General features: G+C 44.3%; 1 protein-coding gene across 4 annotated transcripts in view; it reads right to left on the bottom strand.

Moving 5' to 3' along the window:
* Positions 1–27,702, bottom strand: part of TEAD1 (TEA domain transcription factor 1) — a 151,421-nt gene that overhangs the window by 92,607 nt on the left and 31,112 nt on the right. For 2 of the 4 annotated variants that reach the window (XM_064715739.1, XM_064715740.1), the window contains one exon: positions 7,050–7,303. In XM_064715739.1, coding sequence (XP_064571809.1) covers positions 7,050–7,197 — 148 coding nt within the window. In that variant the 5' untranslated portion in view covers positions 7,198–7,303. Of the gene's footprint in view, positions 1–7,049; positions 7,304–9,226; positions 9,244–27,702 lie in introns of those variants that run through there. The other 2 variants (XM_064715741.1, XM_064715738.1) reach the window with 2 other exon arrangements.

Genomic DNA, 27,702 nt, shown 5'->3' with positions numbered 1-27,702 from the left:
ACTGGAATGAGAACTTTGCTCTCTTTCTCTCTCATCCTCTTTACCACTGTCCTCTCTTCTCTGGGCCCTGCTCTGAGCTGTGTTTGGCAGCTCCCCGCAGGGCCCTGCACCCAGGCCCTTGTCAATAAACCCCAAATCCCAGCAGGGCCCTGCACCCAGGCCCTTTGCAATAAACCCCAAGTTCCACAACCTGGCTTCAGAGATCTCTCATCTCCATCCATCCCAACCCCCGTCACTCCCACAGTCAGGCCTTGCTGGGGATGTGGGTCACTCACTGCTCTGCTCCAGGACCCTGTGACATAACTCAGCTGGTGTTTGAAGTGCAGACACTTCTACCACAGTCTCATACTGGCCCCATGAAGAGGAATTCAAACCTTACAGCCCATCATGAATGCCCAAGTGGGCCTTACTTGTCCAACTCAAGCTGTCCCCAGATTTCCTCAATGAGAAGGTGTTTGCCCCAGGAGCAAACCCAGGTCTACAAGGAATGAGATCAAATCAACAAGTCAATTTTCTTTCATGCTATCTACGTGCAGGCTTTTCAATTATCTTGATCTCTCAGTACTGTGCAACCAACTAACACACTCCATCAGCCTGATCAAGGCTGTTTGAACTACCTCCTAGCACGACAGCTATTTCTTAAAGCTGCAAAACTCTGCCTTCTGCAATGGCAGCATCACAAGTTCACCTGGAGAAACCAGTGCTGGGAGAAAAACAAGCTAATACAAATGACACTAGACAACCACCTAAATGTATCCTGGATGTTCCAGTGAGGTTGCATCACTTCAGTGCTCTCGTGTTAACGTGTGTCAGTTCTAAACAAGGATATTACCAAAGGAACAGTGTCATAAAGGAAAGGCACAGCCTTACGCTGCTTTGTATGGCTGTTTAAATAGGATTAGCCACAAAATGACTCTGAAGTGGACAAATGCCTGATCTGAACGTGCCCTGGTAGCTTCTACTCAGTTTCAGGAGCTCCATGCAGTGCTCACTGAGCACTGGCAAGCTGGGGCAGCAGCCACACTTCTGTCTTTCCCATGAACAGGCTACACACAAGTTTCTGCCATTAAGTTTCCTCTAAAATATGTGACTGAAGTGAACATGGTTAGCAGAGAGAGGACAAAGCCCAAGTGCTAAAAATCACTTTCAAAGGATGTCCTGCTCTTTCTGATTGGCAATTTTTCAGCAAAACTTTTTAGTATACTTCCCCATTTCCTTTGGGATACATCATCCTCCCAGCCCAACACAGCCAATGGAATACTCAATCCATGGCTGTGCCATGTACCTTCCACAACATTACTGACACTTTCAGCTGTGCTGCTTACACAGCCTGCTCCCCAGGTAGGAGTTGAGACCCTCATCACACACAGCTCTCATAGTCCCACCTCGATTTTCTCTTTTGGATAGCAGGTTATGGCAGAGAGGAAAAAGAAAAAAAGAGAAAAATATTCTCTGTCTTATGAAGACTCTGCCTCTTTATCTCAAAGCACTGACAATTTACTCTTGAAAGCCCATGGAGAAAGATTAAACCCTGTTCCCCCACATTTCAGAAATCCTCGAGATCGAGCAACAACCCCTCCTTTGCACGGGCTGGGCTCACAAAACCAGATCCTGCACGGCCTGCTGATGTTGCAAGAACATCAGCACGTTGCAGAAACGATCTGAGGCAGATTTGCTCCCAACCCAAGCAATTTCAGTGGTGACTTCTCCAGCAGACACCTCTCTGTGGCCCTTCCTGCCCTTCCCTGCTCAGCACGGGCACCGAGCAAGCCCAGAGTGCTTCGGACACTTTTGTTTACAACCTGAAACACCCAAAAATGCCTTTCAGAAAAGGAGTCCCATCTCCACTGCGTTCATTGGGTGCGTGTTGCTGAGAGAGCAAAAAAGGAAGGGGGAAAAAGAAATAAATACAAGAGCGTATCTTTGTACAATGATTGCAGGAACAGATGAATAAACATGAAACCTGATACTTCACATCTGGTATTTCATCACTCCAAATACCTTATTCACATTCAAATATATTTAACACTGTGGAAACTTTATAAGGTAACAATGTCTTTATGGAGGCAGCAACTTGCATGGAACTTTAAAATTAAAGTTTTAAAATTAAAAGTAACAGTAAAAATAATTTGTAACATGTTACTGTACTCTTCATAAAGCTATTTACCTCACAGTTTCCTAACAGAAACCCAGAAAAACACCAAATAATGGCAGTTAGATAGAGAATCAGGCAAGCCCACAGAATAGGATTTCTTTTGTCAATGTTCTAGTTCAAAGTTCAATTTTAATACCCAATTTGCACAAGGTGCTTTGGAAATGAAGACTATTATTACTCATCGTACAAAAATTCTATTATCTGAGCAGAAATTTTTATGAAAGTATCCTTTTCCCTTAACAGTGCATGCCAAGAGATTTTATATATAACCTAATAAACATACAGAGTCCTGACAGGCTGCTGTGCAATTTCTCACATTAATTAGTACTCATTCTTCTCTGTAAAACTACTAAACATGCTAAAAAAACTTCCTTTTAATAATCACTACATACTCATAAGCACTTTTGTTGTAGAGATGAATACCTTCAATGGAAATTTGCAACTGAAAGGCAGTTTACAGGCCTCAAATTTTTTTATGAAATTATTTTCTTGTCTTAAAGGCAAAAGCCACCTTTACTACATTGAGGCTAATTTAGCAGTGCTGATAACAAGATGTCTGGGGGCATATTCCACTTGTTAGCACTTATGGCACTTTGGCATTGTCCCTAGAGCTGCGCTAAAGCCACATCTTGCTCTATCTAATTTTTTTAAAAAAAGAAAAAAAAGAAAAAGTGCAGACAGAGCCAAATCCCAAATCCAATTCCGTGGTAACTCCAGTGACTTCAGTGTTACACCAGGGATAAAAGTAGGGCTGCATTTCACAGCAGCTTTCATTCCTGTAATCTTTTCCAAAACACTCTCAGGAGCAAAGACAAGCACAGGCAAATACCTTGCCAATAAGTGAGTTCACAGGGATTGCTACAGGTTACTAAACTGTCAGCAGTAACAGACCAACAACGGGAACCAAGCACAAACACAGGACAGCCAATGCCCTCTAATGGGCTGGAGTTTCACCATGAGCTGCATAAACAAGGACGTGGAAATTCATTGGAAGGGATCTCTGAGGCACAAGGCAAAGCACAGGGTGCCCTACTTGCACCAGAGGGTGATATTTGTGTTTGATCAATACTTCTCTTGAGACAGTGCAGATGAAAAAAACCTTGCCAATGCCTTGGCAAGGCAGATGAAAATGTGTCTAAGGACTCAGTCTTTCCTCCTACACTGGACTGCTTCCACAAACAGTGTGAGCATCAATCTATAGATGTGTTCCTCTATCCTCCTTCAAGCCTCCACATTTATATCTCCTCACCGTTTTTTAATTGTACTTACTTTCAGTCAATACTGTGCCAGGAGCAAAACCAACACTATAAGACCTTCCCAACTTCCCTCTCAAAGGAAAAGGGAAAAGGAGTGATGGATAGAGCTTTCCTGCAGGAAACTTATCACATGTCCTTGGCTTTACCATGTACTCCCTTTCTCCCTCAAGAATTTCAAAACTAGTTTCTGGAATTTGTCCATCCAAACCAAAAGAAGTGTCTTTGCTTCTTACCCAATCATTTCCTACAAATTTAAAACCAAGAGTTTCCTTAAGCTTTCATTTTGTTTTGAGGGTTCCTTCAAGGAGCCATAACCCTGGGCCAGCCTGAAATGCTCCTGGTCTTGCAGAGGTCACAGCTTTGTCTTTGCAGCCTGAGGATGCCCCAAGGCAAGAACTAAAATGTTAGGACATCCCCTTTTCTCTCCCCAGCCAGGGGCCCCTGCAACCCTTTCCTGTGGGGACAGGATCGAAAGTCTTTTGTTCTTGTCATCCTCTTGTGTCTTAAGTTACATTTTCGGGAAGGCACGGGGAGAGGGAAGCATCCTTCCCTCCTTCACCCGAGGTCTCAGCTGCAGAGGAGCAGTGAGGTGACTCAGGCTGTCTGGAGGAGGCACAGATGTGCCCAGTGCCACTGGGGCAGCTCTCCCATCCCATCCCTGCTCTCACCAGGGCACAGAGCCCCTTGGCCACCCCCCACCCACAGATCCCAGTGCTCCCAGTCCTCCTTGAGCAATGCCCTGGGTGCCCTGCAGCCAGCTGGACACAAACCTCTTAGAAACGCCAATTTAAGGACGATTTTTAGACCACCACAAAGAACAGTGAAGAAACTCTGGCTGCTTGCTTACATGAATGTCGCAAAGCCCTCATTAAATCAAAGGCAGAGACTTAAAATATTTCTTCAAGCAAAATCTCAGCCCTTCTCAAAGTCCTCCTCCAAAGATCAAAAACTACAATTGCTTAACTTAATCCACACAGAGTGATCATTATATTTGCTTCCATAAAGATCAGATTTGTTCTGGTGCCCATATCTAAAGGTAATTTCAGTTAGAAAATGAAATGGTGCTCTCTTGACCTTCTGTCTTACGTGGCCCATGAATTACTGACACATTACAGTATCCCCCAACACTATGGAAGCTTGGCCATATTGCAGTGTCTCTCTTGTAAGTGAAATAAACTTGGTATGCCACTAAAAGGCATTAAATTATTTTCATTATGCCACACAGAATGTAAAACACTTACACTGTTTTGATTTCAAAATCCTTGGAGAACAATTATGCTCTCAGGGCCATAAGACTCTATTAGGAAGTCCTCAGAAACCTAGCATGGTTTCAATAAATCCTCAAACACTACAAAGCAGTCACTCAGTTTGAAGAATGAAAACATGAGTTCATCCACTGCAAAGTCAGGATGTAAATTCTGCTCATACAGTACCCCTGCACTTCCTGACACATTTCTTCCTGCTCAGTCAGGGCAACACTTTAAGTGAAGTTTTCAGCATCAAGCACACATAGCTCCTTTTCTGATTGAAAATTAACTATATTTGATTTAGGATTAGGATAAATAGGAGATATGCCTATGCTTATGGTGTTACTAGCTACCAGTATTAATCAGCAATTAGATATGCACAAATAGTTTTATACATATATAATTCAACAAATGTTAACATTCAAGGATTAGGAACCATTAAACGAAATCAGAGATTGTTGCAATGAATGGATAAATATGTTAATTCCTTTAATGTATACAATGGCACCAAAAAATGCTTCAAATCACCAAAATGTAGATTTCAGGGGTGACTAGTGTGGTTCTAGGGATCCTGATTAAAAAAAACCAAAAACAATACAACCACCCTTATTTTGGCTGATGGGTTGTTCCAGCCTACGTAAAGGCTTTAGAGCATAAATACACAATGAGCCTGTTTGTATATACATGCTCATACACTCCTAGAAGGAGCACAACCTCCTAATTAGGCAAATCATCTGCCCTTTCCATAGGAGAATAGCCCAAAAATAGCAGCTTTTCCATAGGAAACACCGAGAAGCAATCCCAACGGGGGGAGAGGGGCGAGCAGGGAGCACGGCAGTGATTCCATCCCCCGGGGCAGGGGGCGAGCGGGAGGAGGAGGAGGGTGAAGGCGAGCAGCCAGGCAGGAATCCTGGCCTGGGAACTTTCTGCCGAGGGCAGCTGAGAGCTTCATCCTGACCCTTTTTTACCCGGACAGGACGCCGGTGTGGCCGCAGGGGTGACACGGCAGCTGCGGAGGGACCAAGCGGGGCACCCGGAAGTGCCCGGGCACAGCTGGGGGCAGCTGCGGCAACATCTGGCCGGGGCCAGGGCCATCTGCCCCGCCAGGTAGCAGCGAGTGACCTCGGGTATATCCTTGGGGCATTGCCACCCATCCTCGGGGCATTGCCACCTACCTCCAGGGCACTGCCACTCACCCCTGGGGAATGGCCACCCACCCCCAGGCACTGCCACCCACCTCCTGGGCACTGCCATCCATTCCCGAGGCTGTCACCCACCCCTGGGGCACTGCCCCCACCTCCAGGGCACGGCCACCCATTCCCAATGCACGGCCACCCATTCCCAGGGCACTGCCATCCATCCGGGACTGCCATCCATTCCTCGGGGCTGCACCCCACTCGGGTGCCACCCATCTCGGGCACTGCCACCCATTCCCAGAGCACTGCCACCCACCTCCAGGCACTGCCACCCATCCTCTGGGCACTGCCACCCATCCTCTGGGCACTGCCACCCATCCTGGGGCACTGCCACCCATCCTGGGGCACTGCCACCCACCCCGAGGGCACTGCCACCCACCCCGAGGGCACTGCCACCCACCTCTGGGGCACGGTCACCCACCTCTGGGGCACGGCCACCCATCTCCAGGCATGGCCTTCCATCCCCGGGCACGGCCACCCATTCCCAGCCATGGGCACACGGGCAAGGGCCCTGCCGGCCCCAAGGAGGAGTTTGGAAAATGGAAATGAGGGAGGGATGGGGCGAGAGAGAGCTCGGAGCAGCGGCTGGGAGATGTCACACAGAGATGTCACACAAGAGCTGTCACACGGAGATGTCGGCACCCCTCGGCTATTTACCGAATGTTGGCACCTGATTGAGAGCAGTTTGCACGCAGGGAAGTGGGGAAAAACCGGTGAGAAAAGACACAAAAGCACCCCTAACTTGCCTCGTTCATAGGGAGGCTCCTGAACGCAACAAGAACTTCATTACTTTGCAGTTCAGGACTGCATGATCTGCCACACCACCACACAGGCTGCACTTCCCACTTCCCTGTCTTCACTATTCAGTGAAAAATAGAGAAAAATGCCTGATTTTTTTTGTGCACCTGAGGAGCGACACAATTAAATGCCTCTTTTAAATATTCACATTTGGCCACACCGCTATATGAGGTAAATAGGACAACTCTGTATCAATACTGCTTTCCTAATGTCAGCAGAGAGGAAATGGCTTGGACAGTCCTGAACACAGCACCAGCTCAGCTGAGCTCTCTCAGCTTCACAGATTTCCTCCAAAAGCACCAAAACCAGAACCAGGAACATTGTGTAGAAACAAGCTGGGCTTTACAGTTCTCATGTTGGAACAATTATTTCCAAAGGCTAAATGTGCACCACTTACCATACATTTTGCCTTCATCTGATAAGATGATTTTCCTCCTCCCACACGGTGGATAGATAGCTAGAGCCTCCTGGAAGCTCTGCTCAATGTCAGGGCTCCAGACACCTTCTGCATCGTTGTCAATAGGTTTATCTGCAGAATCACTCATTCTTTCAATGTCCTCGGCAGGGCTCTCGCTGCCGCTCCAGCTGCTGGGCTCAATGGTGATGGCTGGGGTCTCCAAGCCTAAGCCTGGAGTCTTCAAGGGAATAAACCTGCAACACAAACAACCAACCCAGAGAGGCATTAAAGGCATGGAACTGCAGGCAAACATTCCTGCCTGCTGCTGATGCTAACGGTGAACAGCAGCTGAGCAGTAACGGCAGCAGGGCGAGCATGGGATGCACCCAGGAAAAGTGAAAAATTAATAACCATGCTACCTCAAACGAGCTGAGGTGGAGCAATAATGCTGTCAGATGGGCAGCTCTACTGCATTTTCTGTTGTAATTGCATGAGGGCATAGAAAATCAGATTATTCTTCACAAATAGTTGAAGTGGGGGGAAACTCTACAGACACATTGCATCTGGCTGAAGACTGGCACCCTTAAAATAAAAATCCAGATGCTCAGGCAGGGGGAAATCAGAATACTGCCACTGCTGGAAGAGGAACACACTGATTTATGCCAGAGTGACCACCAGAGCTTAAAACCATTTGAACCTAAAAACAAAAGCAAAAACTATTGTTCACATTCATCCGGATGTCAGTGGATTAAATGGAATTATAGCAGTGATGCCACAGCTCAATGTAATTAACTGGAAAAAGCTTTAATTTTCAGATGTTACCCAAATAAATAACACAATCAGAATCCAAGCTACTTACAAAAAGAAACCTTTAAAATGATAATACCGGAGCAAGGAATTACAAGAGAAGATATATGCTTTGCCTGATTTAAAAGGTCTCTGTCACAGAACCACAGCAGAACAAAAATTACAAGCTTCAAGTTGCTGAATCAATTTAATAAGAAATAATTTAATATAGCTGCACCTGCTCACACCAGCAGAGCTGCAGATCTGTCAGAGTTCCTTTTATATTTTTGAGAGAAATACAACTCTGCTGTAAAGACTTGCTCCAGGCAAAAAAGCTGCTATACCAGACCACGTTCACCTCTGGTGTAATTCTTCGGGAAGTCAGTGAAATAACACCAGGAACAGATTTGGCTCAACATGTCTAGGCATAATGCAGTTTTATTGTGAAAAAAAGAAGTTTGGTGACTCTTAACAGTTCTAAATGGATGGGAGTGTTCAAACATGCATGCACGAGCTACAAACACAGTTAAAAACCCAGTTCCCTGGCTAAACACTCAAAGCCCCTAAACCATAAGATTTTTATTCTGCTAGGGCAGAAGAGAGGGGCTTTCCCTTGCACAGATCTCCATCCTCCATGCCTCTCACTGGGGTCTCAGGAGGTGAAAAGCAGCAGAACAGCATTCACCCCATGGAGGAAGAAGGGGAAGGTGTACGTGGAAGGCCATGACACCTCTGACTAAACACCTTTAGGCTGGAGAACTGCCTGAAAGGGGAAATATTTACAGCAGCCAGCCAATCACTGGAGATAACCAAAACCTGACGGTCCGGTCCCTTGGAGGCCAAGGTGTCTTGCAAAAAAACAGAGCTGCAGCTGGGGAACCTGGGAGCAGGCTCTCACAAACCAACAGGACCAGTTTGACATCCAGAGCACAGGGTATTTCCACTTCTCCAGGCTCTACCCGGAGCTCAGAGGGATCAGTAGGTGTGAAATGGGCTCCCATTAACTCCATTTTCCCTGCTTGCCTGCCTCTATAGAGAGGCATTGCTTGACTTTGCATTGGTTTGAACATTTCAGCACAGCTTAGGAAAATGTTAGTGCCTTCCCACCCTAATAGCCAGGCTAATCATTGTCTCAAATGCCTTTTAATAACTGATAATGAGGGAGCAGATGGATTCACAGGGAACCACACACATGTAATGGGTGAGAACTCTGGCCAAATGCACCACTTACTGTCCAGGAAATCCAAAGGACACAAAATTTTTGAGTTGTCATCACTCAAAGGGACATGTAAACCTTGGTAAAATAGTGAAACCCCATCCTTCATAACCCTCAGAAGGCTGAAGGGTTGATTCAAGCCCTGGAAGAGTTCAATTTTGTATGCAAGACTTACCCAAGCATGAGCACAGCGATACTGGGAAACAACTGACAAAAACAATCACATCCACTTAAGCCTTCACAGAGAAGGGGAATCTTTGGTAAATGAGAGGTAATTGAATGTTGATGGGGATAATTAGGGGGAGGGGTCAGTTTTATTGCAATAGTGCAGGGGAAAATGGCTGCTGGAGATTTCATTGGCCTCACATGACCCAACCACAAGGAGCACTTCAGCAGAAGTCAGCACAGGGTGGGACACATCACTGGCTCTGCTTTCCAAAGGTGACTCCAGCAGGAAATCCTTCCCCTCCCTGAGCCCTGCATTGCCCAGCACAGCCACGGGCAGCTTCTGCCCAGCTCAACCACCCTCTGCTTACAAAACCTGCCACAGTCATAGCCTCGAGTCCCATTATCATCTCACAAACCAGCCCTTGTTATTACATTATGCTGAAATAATAATTAAAATGCACAAGGAACACAGTGAGGCTCTAAAGTAATTAATGTTACTTGATAGTCATGTCATATCTTGCGTTGTGTTTATGGGTGAATTTTCACTTAGGTGCTATCTCCCTTCCCATTCCTCTTTACCTACTTGGATATCATCTTGAGGCACTCATAGCTATTATTCCAGCCTCTAAAATATAAGATAACCAAGTGTTCCTTGCAGAACATCTCTACAATAGGGGCGTGGAAGAAAACCTCTCATATTAAAGGTTATTTGGAGCAATTTCCATTTTGGTGAATGCTGACACTGCAGATCAAGCCAGAGGGCCAAGGAGGAAAAAAACCTTGTATTACAACTGCTAAATGGCTCCCTCTTACTTCAGGAAAAAAAAATGAGCTAACTCAGTTAATAATTTCCAGCTCAGTTCTATGTATCAAAAGGCAATTCCACCTCCTCCTCAGCTTGAATTCTGAGAACTCAGCTGTGATAAAAACTTCAGACCTGCTATGATGGAGTTCAACACGATTATCAAAAGTAATACAAGCTGTCAACAGATGAGCTTTTTTTGCATATTTCTAATGAGCTCTAAATCTCACATGCAAAATGTCAATTTACAATCCAATTTACAATTATAAAAAACTTTTAAAAGTGAGCCTACTTTGTATTAGTAAACCCCAAATCTTGCAATGGCAGCTTTCAGCAGAGGAAGAGCTGAGCTCCTGGGGCCAATTAGCCCCACCTCCCCTGGCCAAAATTAGAGATTGTACACATGACTGATCAAGTTGAAGAGAACTGTACTTGCTTTTTATCATGTTAACTTTCAGAGATCCAATTCCCTGTTTGCACTTACTGTTAACAAAATTAAAACACATCAACACTACCTAGAAAACCAACCCAAAAAAAAAAGCCCCAAACTCACAAAAAATAGAGAAGAAAAAAAAAACCCCACAAAAATGAACAACAACCCAAACCCAAAAGATTTTGGCTCAGCTTTTTGTACATTCTAAGATTAAAGCACACTGCTGCAGTTTAGGTGGTCTCTCGTCAGAGTTTTCCTTTTAACACCAGCCTTACACATTTCAAGACAGCTTCCCCTGTGCATAAAACTCTTTGAGCCGCACACCAAATGCATCTGTCTTGCAGTTGCTTTCTACTCTATGCAGTTAAGTCAGTTCTAAATATATCTGCTTTCCTCATGCAGTCATTAAGACACTTTTTCTCTGTGTGATGGAGGTATGTCCTCCTGTCAAACAGCACAATATCACAGAGAAACCATTAGGGGCAACAGAGGATTTTATAAACATGTTTTATAGCCAGGCCATCCAAGACAGCTTGGTGAGCTGTAAGATATGACTTACTGTCATTGTGTTCACTCACTGCAGAAACTTGAGAAATTACTTTAAAATCTCAGAGAAACCAGGCTAGCTGTTGTCAGAACCCATCAAACCAAAGTGTTCAGCTCAAACCAACTGCATCTGCTCCTCAAGGGAATGGCTTCTTTACCTACACAAAACGTTCTCTTATGCCTTTCACTTTATGAGCAATGCAAACCTGGACTTGCCCAGAAAGCTGCTGCTCACACACCAACACCTGAGATCAGTGGCTCCTCACAGGAGCATACAACAAGTGCAGATCCACGGCCTTGATACTCTCGTATGCTCCAATATCTGCACAATGAACTAACATGGAAACGCTCTCTTTCAAAAGTCACTAGAGCTGGGTCTTATTTTACAGTATCTTCCAAAAGTTAATTTGTTTTCTGTTTGTTTGATTAATTTACTTCCTTGAATTTCAGTGTGCAGGTGCCTTCTCTGTACCATCAGGCAACTCCAGCCTGGAAAATGATGAATGCTCTGCAGATACTGCAGCAGGAACTCAAGAATGAATGAAAACATGCCTTGATTCTGTGAGCTGTCTGAGGAAAAAGCCCATCATGTCTCCCAAGTCTTCTAAACTGTGTGTGCTTAAAGGGGATCAAGTTCAGGTGTTTCTGACACTGAGCACCAGTGTTGTTATCCACACTGATCTTCTCACTATAAATAGATGCAGATTGCTACCAAATCATTCTTACAGCCAGATCTATCCTTCTAAAACCTGTCTTTCAGGAAAAAAATCTTAATTCTTGAGGTAGAGATTGCGAGTGTTGAAGGGGTAAATTACATTTTTAAGAATACATTATATTTTTAGTTCATGAACAACCTCCTCTTAGCCTCAGCTATGTAAAAACAATGGAACGAGGAATCCAACAAGCTTTTTATAAACATTAAGATGGCAATGAGCAGATGAGTGCAAACCAACTAATTCTAAATTTGCAGATGGCAGATTTTCTCTGAAGGGCTGAAAAGTTGCAGGCCCATGGGATTTTCCTTCTGCTTTGTTCAGCAGTGCAAATCCACAGCTGGAGCGCCAAAGCTCTGGAGAGGATCCAGAGGAAGAAAGTTATCAGATCTAGAAAACATGACCTACCAGGAAAGGAATTGGGTCTGTTTAAATTTAGAGAAGTCTGATGTGAGAAGATAACCACTTTCAAATAAGGAGAAGGTAAGAGCAAAGCAGAGAAGCAGTTCTTAGCCATTCCTACCAGGGGCAGGATATGAAGCAAAGAACTTGAGCTGCAGCAAGGCTGGGCATTTGGGGGATTGTTCTGACCCCCCAACAGTCACACACCTTACTTTTTTATTTACAAACAAATTCAGAGTGGATTTTGTAGCTGTGTAACTGTGTATGGATTTTTATGATTCTCTAAGGCATTCAAATGGCATTACTTTTAGGAAAACACTATATTTAAGGCAGTTTATATCTAATTTCTTCTTATGAGGAATGGATATAGCACAGTACAAAGAATAAAAATGTAAATAATTTACAGAGCATCCAATGGTGAAATAATTAGATTAAAATTACTTCATATTGTATTTTTGTTACAAGTTCCACTTATCAGCAATTATTTCCTCTAGGAAGAAAGAGCACAAGAGAGAGAAGCAGCCCATTTCTAGGATAAAGTATTCCGTTAAAACTCAGTCAGACTAATTCAGCCATTCACATTTGCCACTGAAATGAAAAAAAGAGGTTTTCTCTGACTGTGAGAACACTTCAGGAAGAAATTCTGATGCTTTGCTTTTCTGGTGATCAAATACTTGCATGCAGTGGTGCTTCCACGTCCTTCCTAACATTCATATAAACCAACTATGTAGTCCTAAGACTGAATTTACCATTTCTTGCTTGGGATTCCAGCTGTTTATTAACTGCCAGTTGCCTATTTCAGATTTGTCTTTGGGATCTGTGCAGGAATAACATGATCAGTCCAACTACAGTACCTGTGAAAGGCACATGATGGTTTTTCCTGAGGTGAGTGCATTATGCAGTGAATTTGGATGCCCTTCCTTCTTCTCAACTACCACACTCAGGGTACAAAGAAAAGTAGTAGAGAGGACAGTGCCATGGTAGTGTGTAAAATGACAAAAACATGCAACTTAACATCAGTAAAGTGATGGTTTTCTTTCAGCAGAAGTCAGCAGCCTGCTCATCTGAGAAGATTTACACATGTACTTTCACAAACCATGAGGAAACTTACTGAACAAAGGGTGACTTAGACCAGCAAGAGTAGGCAGCATATAGGCCTAAATGTGAAATTAGGATTATAGGGACTGTTTATAAAGAGAAACAATGCACTCTGCTTGAATTGCCTTCTTTTTTTTTTTGTTTATAGAAACAGATTACTCAGCAAAGAGTGGGTTGATGCTAATACATGGGAATTTTTCCCTTTGGAAACAGCTTTCATCTCTGCACTCTTTATGCAAGTGAAAAGTCTATTTGGTACCACTCTGAGAGCTTCATTTATTTATTTTTCCAAAGGCCGCTTTTGTTGATAGATATAATTATTGCCATAAGGATGTTGAGTCATTAGCTCCAACCCAGTTTTCTTGTCCATTAGTTTTAATTTCATACCATTAATAAAATGGTTCATCTCCTCAGTGGGGAAATGGCAGGATTCTGACTGCGCCTACACCACACTCACGGGCTCGGGAGGCTTTGTGCTCTGCATTCTGCAGGCAGCTCCAGCTTCAAACCATGTGTTATTGGGCTACTGACCAGCAATCCAGCATGCCAAGGTGCTTCCTAAGTGGCTGCACATCTCTTGTGGTCCATGGTCCTTGCTGATTGCCACGTTATCAGCGGGGAGGTGAATCTCAGCATACCGCTGGTGAATCCCCATCTCATTAGGGTCACAGCTGCTCCACATACAGCTCCTTCCCCATGTGACACTGGGGCAGGCACACTGATCCTGGGTGCTAGTGCTCATTTACACCCAGCTGGTGTCAATTATAAGGGTGTTCCTGGGATTTAACCCAGCTCCAACACCGCACTGTGGTCCCAACCAACAAAGACTATTCTGAGCGCTCAGTGGAACGCGGAGCAGCGAGCAGCACCACGTCTGCCTTGCTTCTGCTAATTGCCAGCACAAAGCAAAGGACAGGATAAAACATTCAGCAGCTCTCAGAAGGAGAAGCCATTGTCCCTGCACTAACCCAGCTGCTGTGCAGCTCCCGTCACCGCGCTCTCTGTCACCCAGCGGGTCGGCTCGAGAGCAGCAACATCCACGGCCAGTGCAACACCATGGGCTGCTCAGCCCAGCTGTGCTCCAGCTGGACCTTCCTCATGGCAAAAGCTGCCAGCCTGTGCAGTGGGGATTACCAAGATTTCACTCATGCACCGGTGATCCAGCTCTGAGGAGAATGGTCCATGACCGAGGTGGGTCTGTCCGTGTGGGGCAGGGGGCTCTGCTCCCAGAGCAAGTGAAACAGCTTGGGCTGGCCAAGGGCTGGCCTCTGGTCTGTAAGAAACATTCCCAGCCCCAAAACTCATAGGTAGAGGTGACAGAGGGTCCCTCAGGGCAAGGTCTGCAGCCAGAGCTTTGCTTGGGCCGTGCACATGGAGTGTGTGTTTGGCAGGGCACTGTGATCCATCCCGCTGCCATAAAAACTGGTATGTGGGACTGTCAGGACAATAAGGTTTTTTGGTGTACAAGAACTGGGAAATGGGACAGAAAAATAGGTGCAATAACTCCATTTTCTTTTGCTTACGTGCAATAATTCTATTTCTTGCATGCCTTAAGTTCAGTCAGCCCGTGGAGGCTGAGGCAGGGTTCAGAGTGCACAGAGGCTCTGTGCCTGCCCAGTGGCTCCACATGTGGCCAGTCACAGCATAAAAGCCCAAAGAAGAGAGACACTGGCCCTTCTTCAGCTGCAGTGCTGTCCCCCTCTCCATACACACAGCTTTGGGATCCAGACCTGGATCCAGGCACAAACACACTCAACACCATTGGAACTACCCATCTCCTGCATCTACTGGTGCTTTTCCCATCTAGCTGGCAGTAGATGAATGATGCAAATACAGTCCATGGCTTTCACATGGGCAAACAGAGGATCTCTTCTTTGTAGTTTGCTGTAACTGCCTTCCCACAGGCATCACAGAGCAGTTCTTTTCATTTTGTACCCCAAAAGGCAAACTGGAACAATTAACACCACCTACCAAGAGTTATAAACACCAGAAAGAGGTACACCCTTGATCTCTGGTGTGTTACTAGCTTCCTTTTGGGGCCACATATGAACCATGGCTCACACAAATGACGGACTTGGCAGCGAGTTGCTCTGTCTAGATGTAGCTCTGAAACTCAATTTTTCCCCCTGACTCCCTGAGCCTCACTAGTTTTGCTGGAGTTCCCATGTCACACATTTGCAAAACCAGGTGGAATCCTTCACATTCATAGCTCTCTTACTCTATTTCTGGCATATGACTAACTGGGTTTGTGCTCCAGCTTTAGATTTTTCTCTTTTCTTTCCTTTTTTTTTTTTTTTTTAATGACTTGTTTTCAGGGTGAAAGGTTTTTTTCCACAATGGCTGCAAAAACATGAGAGTTCACTCTAACAGCTCTGAGTGAGGTGGGGAAATGGACAGAAAACCACCTGCTTGAACAACTTTATCTAAGTTCAGTCAGGAAAGGGAAAACCAATGCTATTTGAAGGGTGGTCCAACATCTGACTGGTGCATATGTAACATAAAACTGTCACCTATATAAAAAATATTTTATATAATGATTTAAGTATTCTGTTAAACAGGTACAAAAAAGGCACAGTAAAGTAAAAGGTTCATTCATTTACTCAGGTGCATTTGTTTAAACAAGAAACAGCCACAAAATTAACCCTTTCCCTATTGCAAGCTGAAGAAGGTCCCTTCTCCCTTTATGAAGGAGGAGAAAAGCAAATTTTGGACAAACTGCAACCTCCAATTGGCCAAAGCCATCCCTGGAATCCAGTGCTGGCACCTTTTACCCCTCAAGCCCACTTGTTCTCTGCTTTGCAGATGTTACACAAACACTCCTCTGTGTAAGTGCAAACACACACACGCACACACAGACCTTCTCAAACATTTGTTGGAAGAGCTAAATTGCCACTGAAATTCGTTTTACAAGCTTAGAAACTCTACCAAGCACTCTCTGTGAGCTCTATCCCTCTAAAGCTCCTGCAGAGCCTGTGAATGTCTCATGCTTACCTGATTGTGCTGGTTTTGTACCAGGCAACACCAGGAGAAAACCATTTTATTCTGCTTTGGTGTTACTGCTTGAGCTACAGCCCCGGGCTCTGATTCTGACAACACAGAGCCATTTTATACATATGAATAATTACTCCAAGTTTAATGAAGCTCCTCACATCTCCATCAGCAATTGTTTTGGCTGCAAAAAGGCCCTGCCTATCAGCCCTAGAGGAAACAGAGGAGGGATAATACTGGGAGGCTCACTTTGGGAAAGGCTGTGGTTTTCTGGTGATGGGACACAGAACGGCAAGACAAAAAAAAAAAAACCACCAAAACTCCTGAAGGGGTGAAATCTCAGTGCCACAGCCCTCCACAAGGCTAAGATTTAATCCCAGTTTTCTGGCCTTGTCCTCACCAATTCTAAACAGAAAGGGATTTCAGAAAGCAGCGTGTGAGATCAGATAGGATTGGGGTCCATGTGAGCCAGTCACAACACGTCTACAGCCTTCATCACACGCCAGCACTGCAAAACCCACCTCGGGTTTTTGTGTATACAGAAAAATCAAAGCAACAATTTTGTTTGCAAGTGCAATAACTGTCAAATAAAAGTATTTTAACTCATTTTGTTTTACCCAACTGCTAGCAGCGGTGTTTTGGGCAAATTACCCACCAAATTAAATTTTAAGTCTGAGTTGTTTGTCTGTCTATTACAGAGGAAGCCTTCTCTGCAAGGAAATGAGCATTACTAATAGAGCACTTCTACACTGCAGCTTCTTTCTTCCATCTCACTCTTGCCTCCACCACCTGTCCTGCCCACAGGTGGAGAATGCATTGGCTCACTAATGCCCATACGACTCTTTCACAGAGATAATGACAGATCTGTGGATTGCACTTTGCTCATAATGGAAGACTTATTTCTTGCATCTCATTTAAGATGAGAATTTAGGATGCTGTTATGCAGCAGAACTTGCATCTTCAGCAAGGGAGTAGTAGAAAACACTTTCCTGCTGAGATTCTGAAACAATCCCAAACTGTGGCAATCTTTAATTGCTGGACATAAGTAAAACCTGCAATAACAGGCTATAGCCTTTTCAAAACTCAATATAATAGTTATGCAGTTATTCTGTACTTCTCTTGTAGTTATTGCCTGTTGAGGAAGCAATTTCTGTCTTAAGTTCTGACTTAATATTTCCAGTCTATTTCAACTCCTTGTTCACTGTAGTTTAATCCTGCTTCAGGGGGTGTCAATCTTCCACAAAAATAACTTTGCTGGCAACCACTAGAATCGTGAATTCACTGGACGCCAGTGGAGCTAAAGAAGAAAACAGGCAGCAGAAAACAGAACACCACCAAACAAAAAGCACAAGCCTAGGAACTAATCCTGAAGAGAATTACCTCCTGGACTTTAAAAATCTCAAATTTAACAGAAGCAGTGATTTCTCAGCACACTCATTTCTGCCACAGCACCCCTTCCTCCCCTGTGCTCACCATTCCCATTTCCATGGGCAATCATCACAGACCCTGCTCCTGGCTGCCAGCTCTGACTCCAGCCCTGGGTGTCCCATGAAGTACCTGAAGGTTACTATCAAAATCTGTTTAGGAAGAACAGTTAATGCTCATGCATGCACACAGTTCTATTCAAAATGTTTAGTCAAGCTCAGAAAAAGACCAACTCAATTATTTATACATTTAAATTATGTTCAACCACACTAGCTCTTCAAAATTACCTCTGTTTTTCCTAAAATCTATTCACAAGTGTTCATTTAAGGCCATTTCTTGTAGTGAAAACTGAGCACCTGTAGCATGGCTTCTCCAGTATGTTTGGAATTATAGGTTCAGCGTGGCTTCATGTTGACAGCTGAGACTTCAAATTACACAATTTAATTCACCACCACCAAACACCACTAAAACCCTGCACTTTTTTTTCTTTTTAAATTTCAGGCTGCAATCTTTTCAGTCCTTCAGCAACGGCCTCTCTTTAAGCCAGAACAAATTTCTGAACTTGCAGGGTAAGCAAATGTCAGAATGGGAGATCTGACCATCAACCCTAAACTGTGAATCCAACACTTCAGGAAAAGCATTAGAGTGCTTTTGGTTCTTCTGCTCAGCCAATGATTTGCTGTGTGGGTCTTTAAACCTTTCTGTGCTTTACCATTTGTCACATCCTCTTCACTGAGAAGCTCAGTCAGGCTGTGATCCAGTAGCCTCAAACCTTACTGCTAGTTAAATCCTTGGGAATCTTGGGCAAATATATTTCATTTGACTATTCTTGCTATTATTAATATTAAATGAATACAAATAAGAAGGGGAGAGTGACCCAGGCAAAAAAAGGGTGACCCAGAAAGGGAATGAGCCAGCAAATGACCCAGAGAAAAGAAATTATTTTGGCTTTCTTCCTGACAATAGCTGTTGGTTTCCTCAAATGACATTTTTTAAATTTTATTTGAAAGCATTAAAAAATGCTGATGAACATTACAGTAGAAGCAAGCTTGGCTCTTGCTAGAGAAACATTATGACTTGGAGCCAAGGACTTATTTTTCACATGTGAATTATTTTTTGAACAGCATTTCCTGGCTCAATGTCACTGCACCACAGATAGATATGACAGCAAATAAGTGTATGAGATTTCAGATCAACAAGAGTGTTACTTTTACAATGAATACATTTGTAGTCAGAGCTCAAAAATGGATTTATTTCTCCTGTGCATGAAACATGTATTGCACACTGTTTTATTAATACACTTTTCTTCCTAAAATGGAATGTAATTCAAATTTTCTGACACTGCAGCTGCAATTTGATGGTTGGGTTTCCTAACCATGTGGATTTACAGCAACAAACTCTTCCATTTTCTCTCCCCCTCTAGCTCACCTTTCTGCCACCTTGATTTATTTCTGTTTCACAGCTGTGCCTACCAAATTATTGTTGCTCTCACTCCACACTTTTCCTTCTCTTCCTGCAGCTGATCCAAACTAAAACACAAATTTTCTGGGAATGTGAAATTAAAGAGCACTCAGAGCAAGAATACAATGTCCAGAATTGAAGGGAACAATTTACCAGAGGGTGGGGGGAACAGCCTGAATGCTGGAGGTTCGAACTAAGAAAAATTTAAAAACTCTCAGTTCTGATTCCACCACCAGCAGTCACTACAGCACACCAGGAACTCTCTTCTTCCATGAGATTTACCCACCTCTGGGATTTACAGCACTAACCACCATCAGCAGCAATCGCTTGAGTTACGTAAATAAAGCCCCAAATACTCTCAAAATCAGTGTTGCTGCTTTTAAACCTGGCACCAGAGAACCTTAGTAGCACAAACATTATCCAAAAGGCAAACCAATCCAAATAAACAATGAAAACCAGACCGAAGCAGAGAACAAGGGCACACACCAAGAACTAGCAAAATGAAATGAATGGGTAAAATAATGCAGAAAACCCAGGGAGCCTGCCCTCACTCAGCTCCTTCCCCTCTCCAGAGCAGCAGAGATGTGAAGGAGGGCTGGGTGCTGTGCCCCATCCAGCAGAGCTTCCCTTTCCTAGTGCTCCACAGGGATCCAAAGCACGAAACCATAGCCCTGCGTTTATGCACTAATTACTGAAAAGTTACTTAACCTTCAGCCATATCCCCATGCAATGAGCTAAATTCTCTCAGAAGGGGGGCTGAAGCAAAGCCTGTGGCTGGTCTGTGCTCAGGAGCACCCATGCCCTGGGTGCTGGTGGGGCTCTCCGGGCTCTGGGGGAGCAGCAGGGTGTGCACACTCCAATTACAGGGATGCTGCACTTCCAGGGCAGCCCAGCTGCCAACCCCACAGAGATCTGCAGCGATAACAATGGTACTTAAAAGCCTCACTACACGTCTGAATGCATTTACACATTCTCCTTTTACTCTCTATTTATTATTCATGGCAGCTCAGCTAATATCAAGACCCCAGTGTGTTTGGCACTGTAGGTGCACAGAAGGGCAGCAAGTTCTTGCTCTGAGGAGTTTGCAGCCTAATTATAAATGACAGCAGATGGAGGGTAAACATTGTGAGCCCTTCTGCTTTTCATTAGGAAAGTTAACTCAGGTAACAATTTATAACCAGGCAGAAACCATTGCACCTTCAGCCATGTGCCACAGCCCAGGCTGCAGCATATCCCAGCCAGTCTCACACACTGGGTGACAGTGGCCACTCCCAGGACAAAAAACCAGGTCCCAGGAGACTGGGGGCTTCACAGACCATCACCTGTATGGAGATTTTGCAGGAAGCAAACAGGAAAGCACGCATTTAAATCCACATCTGTTCACCAAAGGACTTCACGTGTAAACCCAGGACATGCATCTGATGGCATTTTACCCTCTTGATCAGAACCTCCTGAGCAGAACCTCCTGTAAGGAACCTCCTGTAAAGCAGAACCTCCTGTAAAGCAGAACCCCATGCTCACCCTTGCTCACAAACCACAGACCCTCAGGCACAGGAAGGGCCAGACCCCACACATTCCCCTGGAGCCCTCCAGCGCCACAGGGGACTCACAGCCCCAAATTCAGAACAAGAAGTGGATTTGCTGACACGAGGTACAGAATCCCTTCCCAGATCTGACAGAAAATGGGCATGGAAAGCCCAGATTCCCACAGGGGCACGCAGCTGTTTTAGGAAGGCAGAAGTACCTAGCAAGCTACTGATTATCAGCCTCATCCATGTGGAAGAAAGGTTATTTATTGCACCACACTGTGGGGATGACTGCATCAGCAGAGTCCTGGGCTTCAAAATCATTTTGTTCCCGTTAGTAAATTCACAAACAACTCACAGAACAGGAGCAAAGGTCTGATACCACCAGAACCAAACCCTTTCTGGTCATTCTCTATTCTCAGACAGATGAGGGCTCACACAGGAAGATGGGCAGGTCTCCCCAGGGAGCAGATACTCAGTGTGTGTGAAGGGTTGGCTCTCACACGCAGCCTTCTTCTTGTGGAGCCCAAACAGGGAGCCCAGCTATTGTTCTGGAGTAATAGTACAAATTGGGGATACATTTCGCAGCACAAAAGGGTGAGAAAACCATTTTGCTACTGCAAAAAATTAAAAAGTTTACTTAGAATTGCACAATTAATCTTCTCCGATTTGGTCTTGTCAAACATAGCCTCTGTGTTTTATGGAGATTCTGCAAACTTCTTTATGCCACAGCCACTTGAAATATGAGGGAAAAAAGGAAGACAACTCAGCAATAAATGCTCTGTATATCAGACTTCTCCTTCCTAAGGAGCAAAATCCTTGAGCCAGGCCACAAGAATGATGTACAGGGGCTGCAGAACCTCTGAATGCCTCTTGAAGATCCTGATGATTCTCCCTCAGAGAAACCACCATGGATCGGCTAAAGAAGAAATCTGAGGAGGAAACTGCTTCATGTCCAGATTACACTCCTTTCTAGATATTGTGCAGAGGGGGAATAAATGGTTTATACCCTTGGAGGACAGAACAATAATCTGAATTATAGGTCTCTCCTCCCAGGCAGCATCAGGATTAGACAACTGATGTAAAAAGCGAAAGATTTGAGGATGGTTTGAGACTTTACCACAGCAAATTTATGGTGAATTTTGAAAAAAAATCCTCAAGTCATTCTTGTATCTTCTGCTCCTTTCTTCAAATAATTTCAGATATTCCAGCAGGCCAGGGGAGAAGGCAATGAGTACATGGGCACTGGTGGCTTCAAGCTTGAAAGTACCAGAAAAAGAGGGTGAAATCTCAAAGTCAAGGAGGGTGCTTTCTATCTGCCACACTAAATGTAATTTAAACTAGATTTTCAGGGGCTCCTGTCTCTGCTGTAGCACCCACAGCAGGTGGTGGCAGCCCAGGAGGGATCCAGAGGCAGGGAAGCTCCACTCCAGCAGCTGAGGGTGAGAAGAATTTCTCTCCAGAGCTCAGAGCAGAGCTCCACAGCAGCACTGGAGGATGCAGATGAAGGAAGCCACAAGTGGTTTCTTGTTGCCCTGCACCCTCCACTGCACCAGTCAGGAGCTGGCAAAAAAACCTTCCCCTCTGGCTTTCTCAGGCTTTCAGCATATTCCAAGCAGGGGAAGGGCACCTTGGCTTGCAGCCTGGCCTCCTCTCAGGTAATGGAGCTCCTGCAGGATGCTGGGCTCGGGGCATCAGCCCCGCAGCTCTGGGACAGCTGCACAGGACATGGCTGTCCCTGGGCTGCTGGGGCACGGAGAGCTGCTCCTCAGGGGCTCCTTCCATCCCACAGTGACTCTGCAGCTGACAGGACACTGTTGGCAAGCAGCCCTCAGAGACACAGCACTCCACAGGCATGGTCTCAGTGCTGGGGACTCCACAGCCTCACCCAACCTGGGAGATCTCTACGGAGGCACACAGCCCTGGCAGCACACAAAAGCTCTCTTCAGCATGTGCTGTGATTTCGTGGGAAACAAAGGAAAAAACCAAATCCATGGACACATTCGTGCACAGCTGGAAAAGATGAGTTTAATCTTGCAAAGTGAAGAAAGTGTCAGATCTTGTCAGTGACTTCATACTCGTTGTGAAGCACAGAAGGTTCAATTTCTACATCCTATTCCAACAAAGTTGCTCTGGTTTTCAGGGAGCTTGGCTTTTACAATTGGACCAATGTGATTATGAATGATTTGCATGAGGGACTTTCCCAGGCATGCTTTATAAGCTCAGTCAGACTGCAGAAATCGTGTCAGTCTTTTCTGTCTCACAGTAAAACTTCAAGATTTCTTTCCCAGGCACTTGAAACTGTGTGCACAGTGTTTTGCTATTTAGTGAAAACCTTTCCTAAAAAAAAAAAAAATCAGAGTATCTGGATTGCTGTATATTCCACATCTTCCTAGAATCTTTCTCCCACCATGTTAATGTTGTATGTTCTGCAAACAACAGTTCTTTGGGCAAAAAATTAGGAAATGTTCTTTCCAGGCATTTAGCACTGAATTGTTATCTATGTCTATGAGCCCTCTGAGAGTTTCACATAAATTCCAATTGCTTTTCCACTTCATTCTTTTTTCCATTCTTGAAGATGGTTGTTGCATAAAGGTCTTCAGGATTGTATTTTTTATTATTATTTTTGATTTTTTTTTTCTGTTCTATAAATTATCTATCTGGTAGACTTTTCCTTTCAATTATTTACTTTCCTGTGAAGAGGAAGAAGGAAAGAGCAAGTCTCAAATATGCAAGTAAATGCCTAGATAACTGCAGAAATAGTCCAGTAACTACATGCTGTGAGATGGAAATCAGAAATAAAAATAAGAAGAATTATGTAGATAATAAAAACTGTCACTTGTTAGACACATCAGGAGACTGCTGTGACCTCAGGCCTGTGGTCACAGAAGCCAAAATCAGTAAAAACCTGCAGAGAGTATTGCAGATTTTATTCAAGATTTCCACTGAGAACTCCACATTAGAAACTCTGCTATTATTTTAATTCTTGATTGATGATTGAATGTTTAACTTCATTTTGGCTTTTGCTGTTTTGAAAATGAAACCTAACTAATGGTTTCACTGCAGTCTTAAGGAAGGCTTTGTTCCATGTGCAAAGCAAACAGCAAAGGGTACGATTAAAGCCAGACAAGTAAATCAAGTAAATGTTTTACAGAGATAGTTTAGAAGCTACAGCACAGCAAAGCGTGTATTTAGTTCAATGCTGAAAATCTGACCTGTGTGCATAGATGTTCCTTTTGTCCCTGCATCTTCTTTTGTTTGGGGGGGGAGAGGTTTTGTTTTGGGCTTTTTTATTCTGTTCTTTTGTTTTGGATTTTATTCAAAACCACAAAGATATTCTCTACAGCCCCAAAACAAGTTCTGGTGCCCAGTTTTTTAAGAGGATGTTGCCAGTAGTGAGCAGGCTAAACACAGTTTACTGAAACTGCCTTCAGCAAGTATGGCCAAGTGCAAAAGGGGGCTAAGGGGAAAAAATCTGTGTCTTGAGACTCTCTGCAACTGCTGGGACAGCAGAGGGGACAGCAGAGCATCATTTTACCTCAAGTGCTCACCCAATAACTCCGCAGGAAGCAAACAGGCCTCTCAGATGGGCACTCATGCCCAGACATCAGACGAGCTCACAGCCATTGCTCCAGGTGCAGACACACAGAGCCAGGACACGGAGAGATGCAGTGTTAAAAATAGGTTAGAAACTGTTGTCAAATAGCTGATAGATCGTTAGTGTGGTTATTATATTGTAAAAGGGTTAAAAGGGTAGTTACAAGAAACAGGGTACTGAATATACCATATTACACCTAAGTAAAGCACACCACCCCCAGTGAAACGAACCAGCCTGGACAGAACGGTAATGGGCCAATGCAGCACCTCAAACCTTCATGCAAATGAAGGATCCAAACAGAAACCAATCCAAAGGGACAAAAAACAGGATAAAAAGGGGCTTCTGACCCACAGAATGTGTGCTGCTCCATCGGGGATATCGCTACATCGCTGCTGGAAAGAGCGATGGCATTGCAGCATCCTCGATGGGAATGCTCTTGCTCAGCCCAGCCCCCCTGCTTTAGCCTTTCTTTTTATTACAATAAAAGCTGAAATCCCTTTAGTACCGGGAGCCTGCTCTCGTTTTTATCACGCAGCACACCCGGACCTTTCCCTGTGGGTTTCACCCTTCCCCGGAGCATGATCCCTCTCCTGTATGATCCTTCTCCGCTACATTTGTGTATGATGTTATACAAAGCAAAGAGGCAAAGGGACAAGGAGGTGACAAGAGCGGGGCAGAGGTAGGGACACGCAGCCCGAGAGCCTTAAATTGGCATTGGAATACACTTCGGGAGGCTTGGCAGCAGCGATCCCTGAGCGCTGGCACTCGGGGCTGAGCTGGGGCAGTCCCAGCCCAGGCTGGGCCCTCTGTGCCTGCAGAGCCCCCTTTGTGCGGGAGCAGCGACCCAGGCACGGTCCCTCTGCAGGAGAGGCTGGATTCCCGCTATCAACGGGGAAAGCAGCGCTCGGGAGCAGCCTGGGCAAAGCCACTTGCTGCACTTTTACATCTGAGGGGTTCTCCGCTCTCCTCGGAAGAAAAAAAGTTTCCGAGAAATGCTCGCTGCTGCTGTCTGTAAATGGTGGTTTATGGAGAGGAGGGGAAACGCAGGACGGGCAGTAAATCAGGCACTAAGCGATCCAGAGTCCATCACCAAATGTCTTTCATTACATGTATGGCTTCACTAATTTCTGCAATGCGTTGTAGGCTATTTCTGGAAGCTTTAAAAATGCATGATGCTTCTGCATTGTAATACTTAACAGTATGGCTATTTCGGTTTAACAAGAAAAAAAAAAAAAAAGAAAGGGGGAATCTGCTTAACTTCAGTTGGCTTTCATGCCACAAAAGGACTAAGCCAGTGCAAAAGCGTCCAAGCAGGAACCCTATTTAAGTCCAGCATGAAGAAAACCTTTCCAACCTCTTACACCAATTAGGATAATCTGGGTCTTTTGATGTTAAAATCCCCAAGAATCATATGGAAATCATAAAAAGCACAGTACTTAAAACAGACTCAGAACGCAGATAAAATCATTTTTCCTCCTTAACATTTGGGTTTGCTCTCGGACAGGGACGGTGAGGGGGGCTGTCCCTAAAAGCAGCCAATCCTAAAAGAACGGAGCTCCTGGGAGGCGAGGCTGGGATGCAGCTGGAGGCAGGCTTAGCCCCAGGCCCTGGCTGGGAACTGCTCTCACCCAGGGAAAGGAGGCTGAGCAAGGACACCACGAGATCCAGAGGACAGCCTCTGGAATCCCAGCCCCTGTGTGATAAATAGGTATGATTCGTGCTGATGATAAAAATTGAAACAGTAATCAATGTTGATACAGTAATTGATATTTGAGAATAATAAAACAGTTAATAGTTAAAAGAAGAGAGGGAGAGGAGAGGCTCCACCCACCCCCCCCTTCCCAGCAGATGTTCTCAAAGACCACAAGAAAGAAGCTGAAGATACAGTTGCTAAAAATGACCAAGAACCTAGTTAAGTCCAAGAAAATGCTAATTATAAGAGACTTATTGCTTTGATATGTAGATACAGTGATACGTTAGTCTTGGCTTATATTGTACTAGCTTGGTGCGCATGTGTAACCCAAAAATGAATTAAAGGACAACGAAGAAGACTACAGGGCCTTCATCAGTGACAACCCCCAAAGAGTTGTGCGACCACCAAACGAGTGGTGGCGCATGCGTGGTAAAAGTAGTAACAAAAGCGGAGACAGAAAAGTGACAAACCGAAAATGGGAGGAGATGGCATTGACACATGGCATATAAAGAGTGATTTTCACTTGGCAAGCTTGTACGTGAAGTGGCAAGAGTCATTGAACCCTGCCCTCCGTACCCCGCAGTTGTTTTTGCTTATGCGCTATTATTTGAACCAAATTATCCCTTGTTCATATATTTTCTTAACTATTTAATTTAAATTGTTACTACCTTTAATATTGTTTGGCCTTTTTATGATGAGATAATTAGGCAAACATAACACCTTGGTGGGCTCATACAGCCTTCCCTGGGGGAACAGCATCCTCCATGGCCATAAACCAGGCCGAGGGAATCGGAATAACATGCTTGAATCGGTGCAATCAATTATCTTTAGGTGAAAAGTACTTCAGCCTAGCATTGCTGTTTTATACTGGACTATTTCTGAGGCATCCAAATTTCACCAAGTGTCTTGCTTCCAAGGAATCTCAGGGCAAGAACTCTGTTTGCCTTGATGATTTTAAAAAAGGAAAACAAGGGATGTTTTGCTGGATGCAAAGCTGTTTTGCAATGCTGGAGGGATGTTTTATTCTCTTCAAATCAAATCCTGATCAACATATTTTGCTGTGAAATCTGACACACAACAACGAACCTTTATCAAAGGCATGTACATATTGAGAGAGACAGAGAAGGTGATTTTACAATATTCTCTCAGACCATAACATTGTACTGTCTGGAGCTGGTTACATACCACTGCTACATTTGTGTATGATGTTGTACAAAGCAGAGGCAAAGGACAAGGAGGTGACAAGAGCAGGGCGGAGGTGGGGACACCCAGCTCAAGAGCCTTAAATTGGCATTCGAATAAACTGAAAAGTAAGCAAAACTGTCCGTGTTTATACAAGCAACTTGACTGTACTCTAAGAGAGGACAAGGGTATGAAACTATGTCCTTATAAAGTAACGCTCATCTTTTACTTATCTAACAAAAAGAAACACAGGAGAGAGGTCAGAGGCTGCTGAAGGAAAAAAAAAACCAAAGTGTTAAGGCCAGAGAAATGGAAAACAAAGTTTCACAAATATAGGAATATTTGTGGATGGAGCAGACAGAAAACCCCTTTAAACACAGCTTGTTTTTCAATTAAAATAACCATGAAATATTGTTGTCAGTGGTGTGCACACCTCTGTGAGAACCTGATATTGAAATTGCCAGTTTGACAACAAATTAAAAAAACAGTAAAAAAAAAAAGAGTAGCATTACAGTTCTCATACATCTATAAAAGGGAAATTGGTATTAGTGTTAAATATGAATGTGAAATCAGCCTTCTAGCTAATCATCACAAATTTGAGTTGTGTTACAAAATT

This window comes from Zonotrichia leucophrys, chromosome 5 (genome assembly GCF_028769735.1).
Source record: "Zonotrichia leucophrys gambelii isolate GWCS_2022_RI chromosome 5, RI_Zleu_2.0, whole genome shotgun sequence".
Taxonomy (NCBI): domain Eukaryota; kingdom Metazoa; phylum Chordata; class Aves; order Passeriformes; family Passerellidae; genus Zonotrichia; species Zonotrichia leucophrys.
Note: the sequence above shows the minus strand (reverse complement) of the source record. Positions and strands in the feature narration are given on the sequence as shown.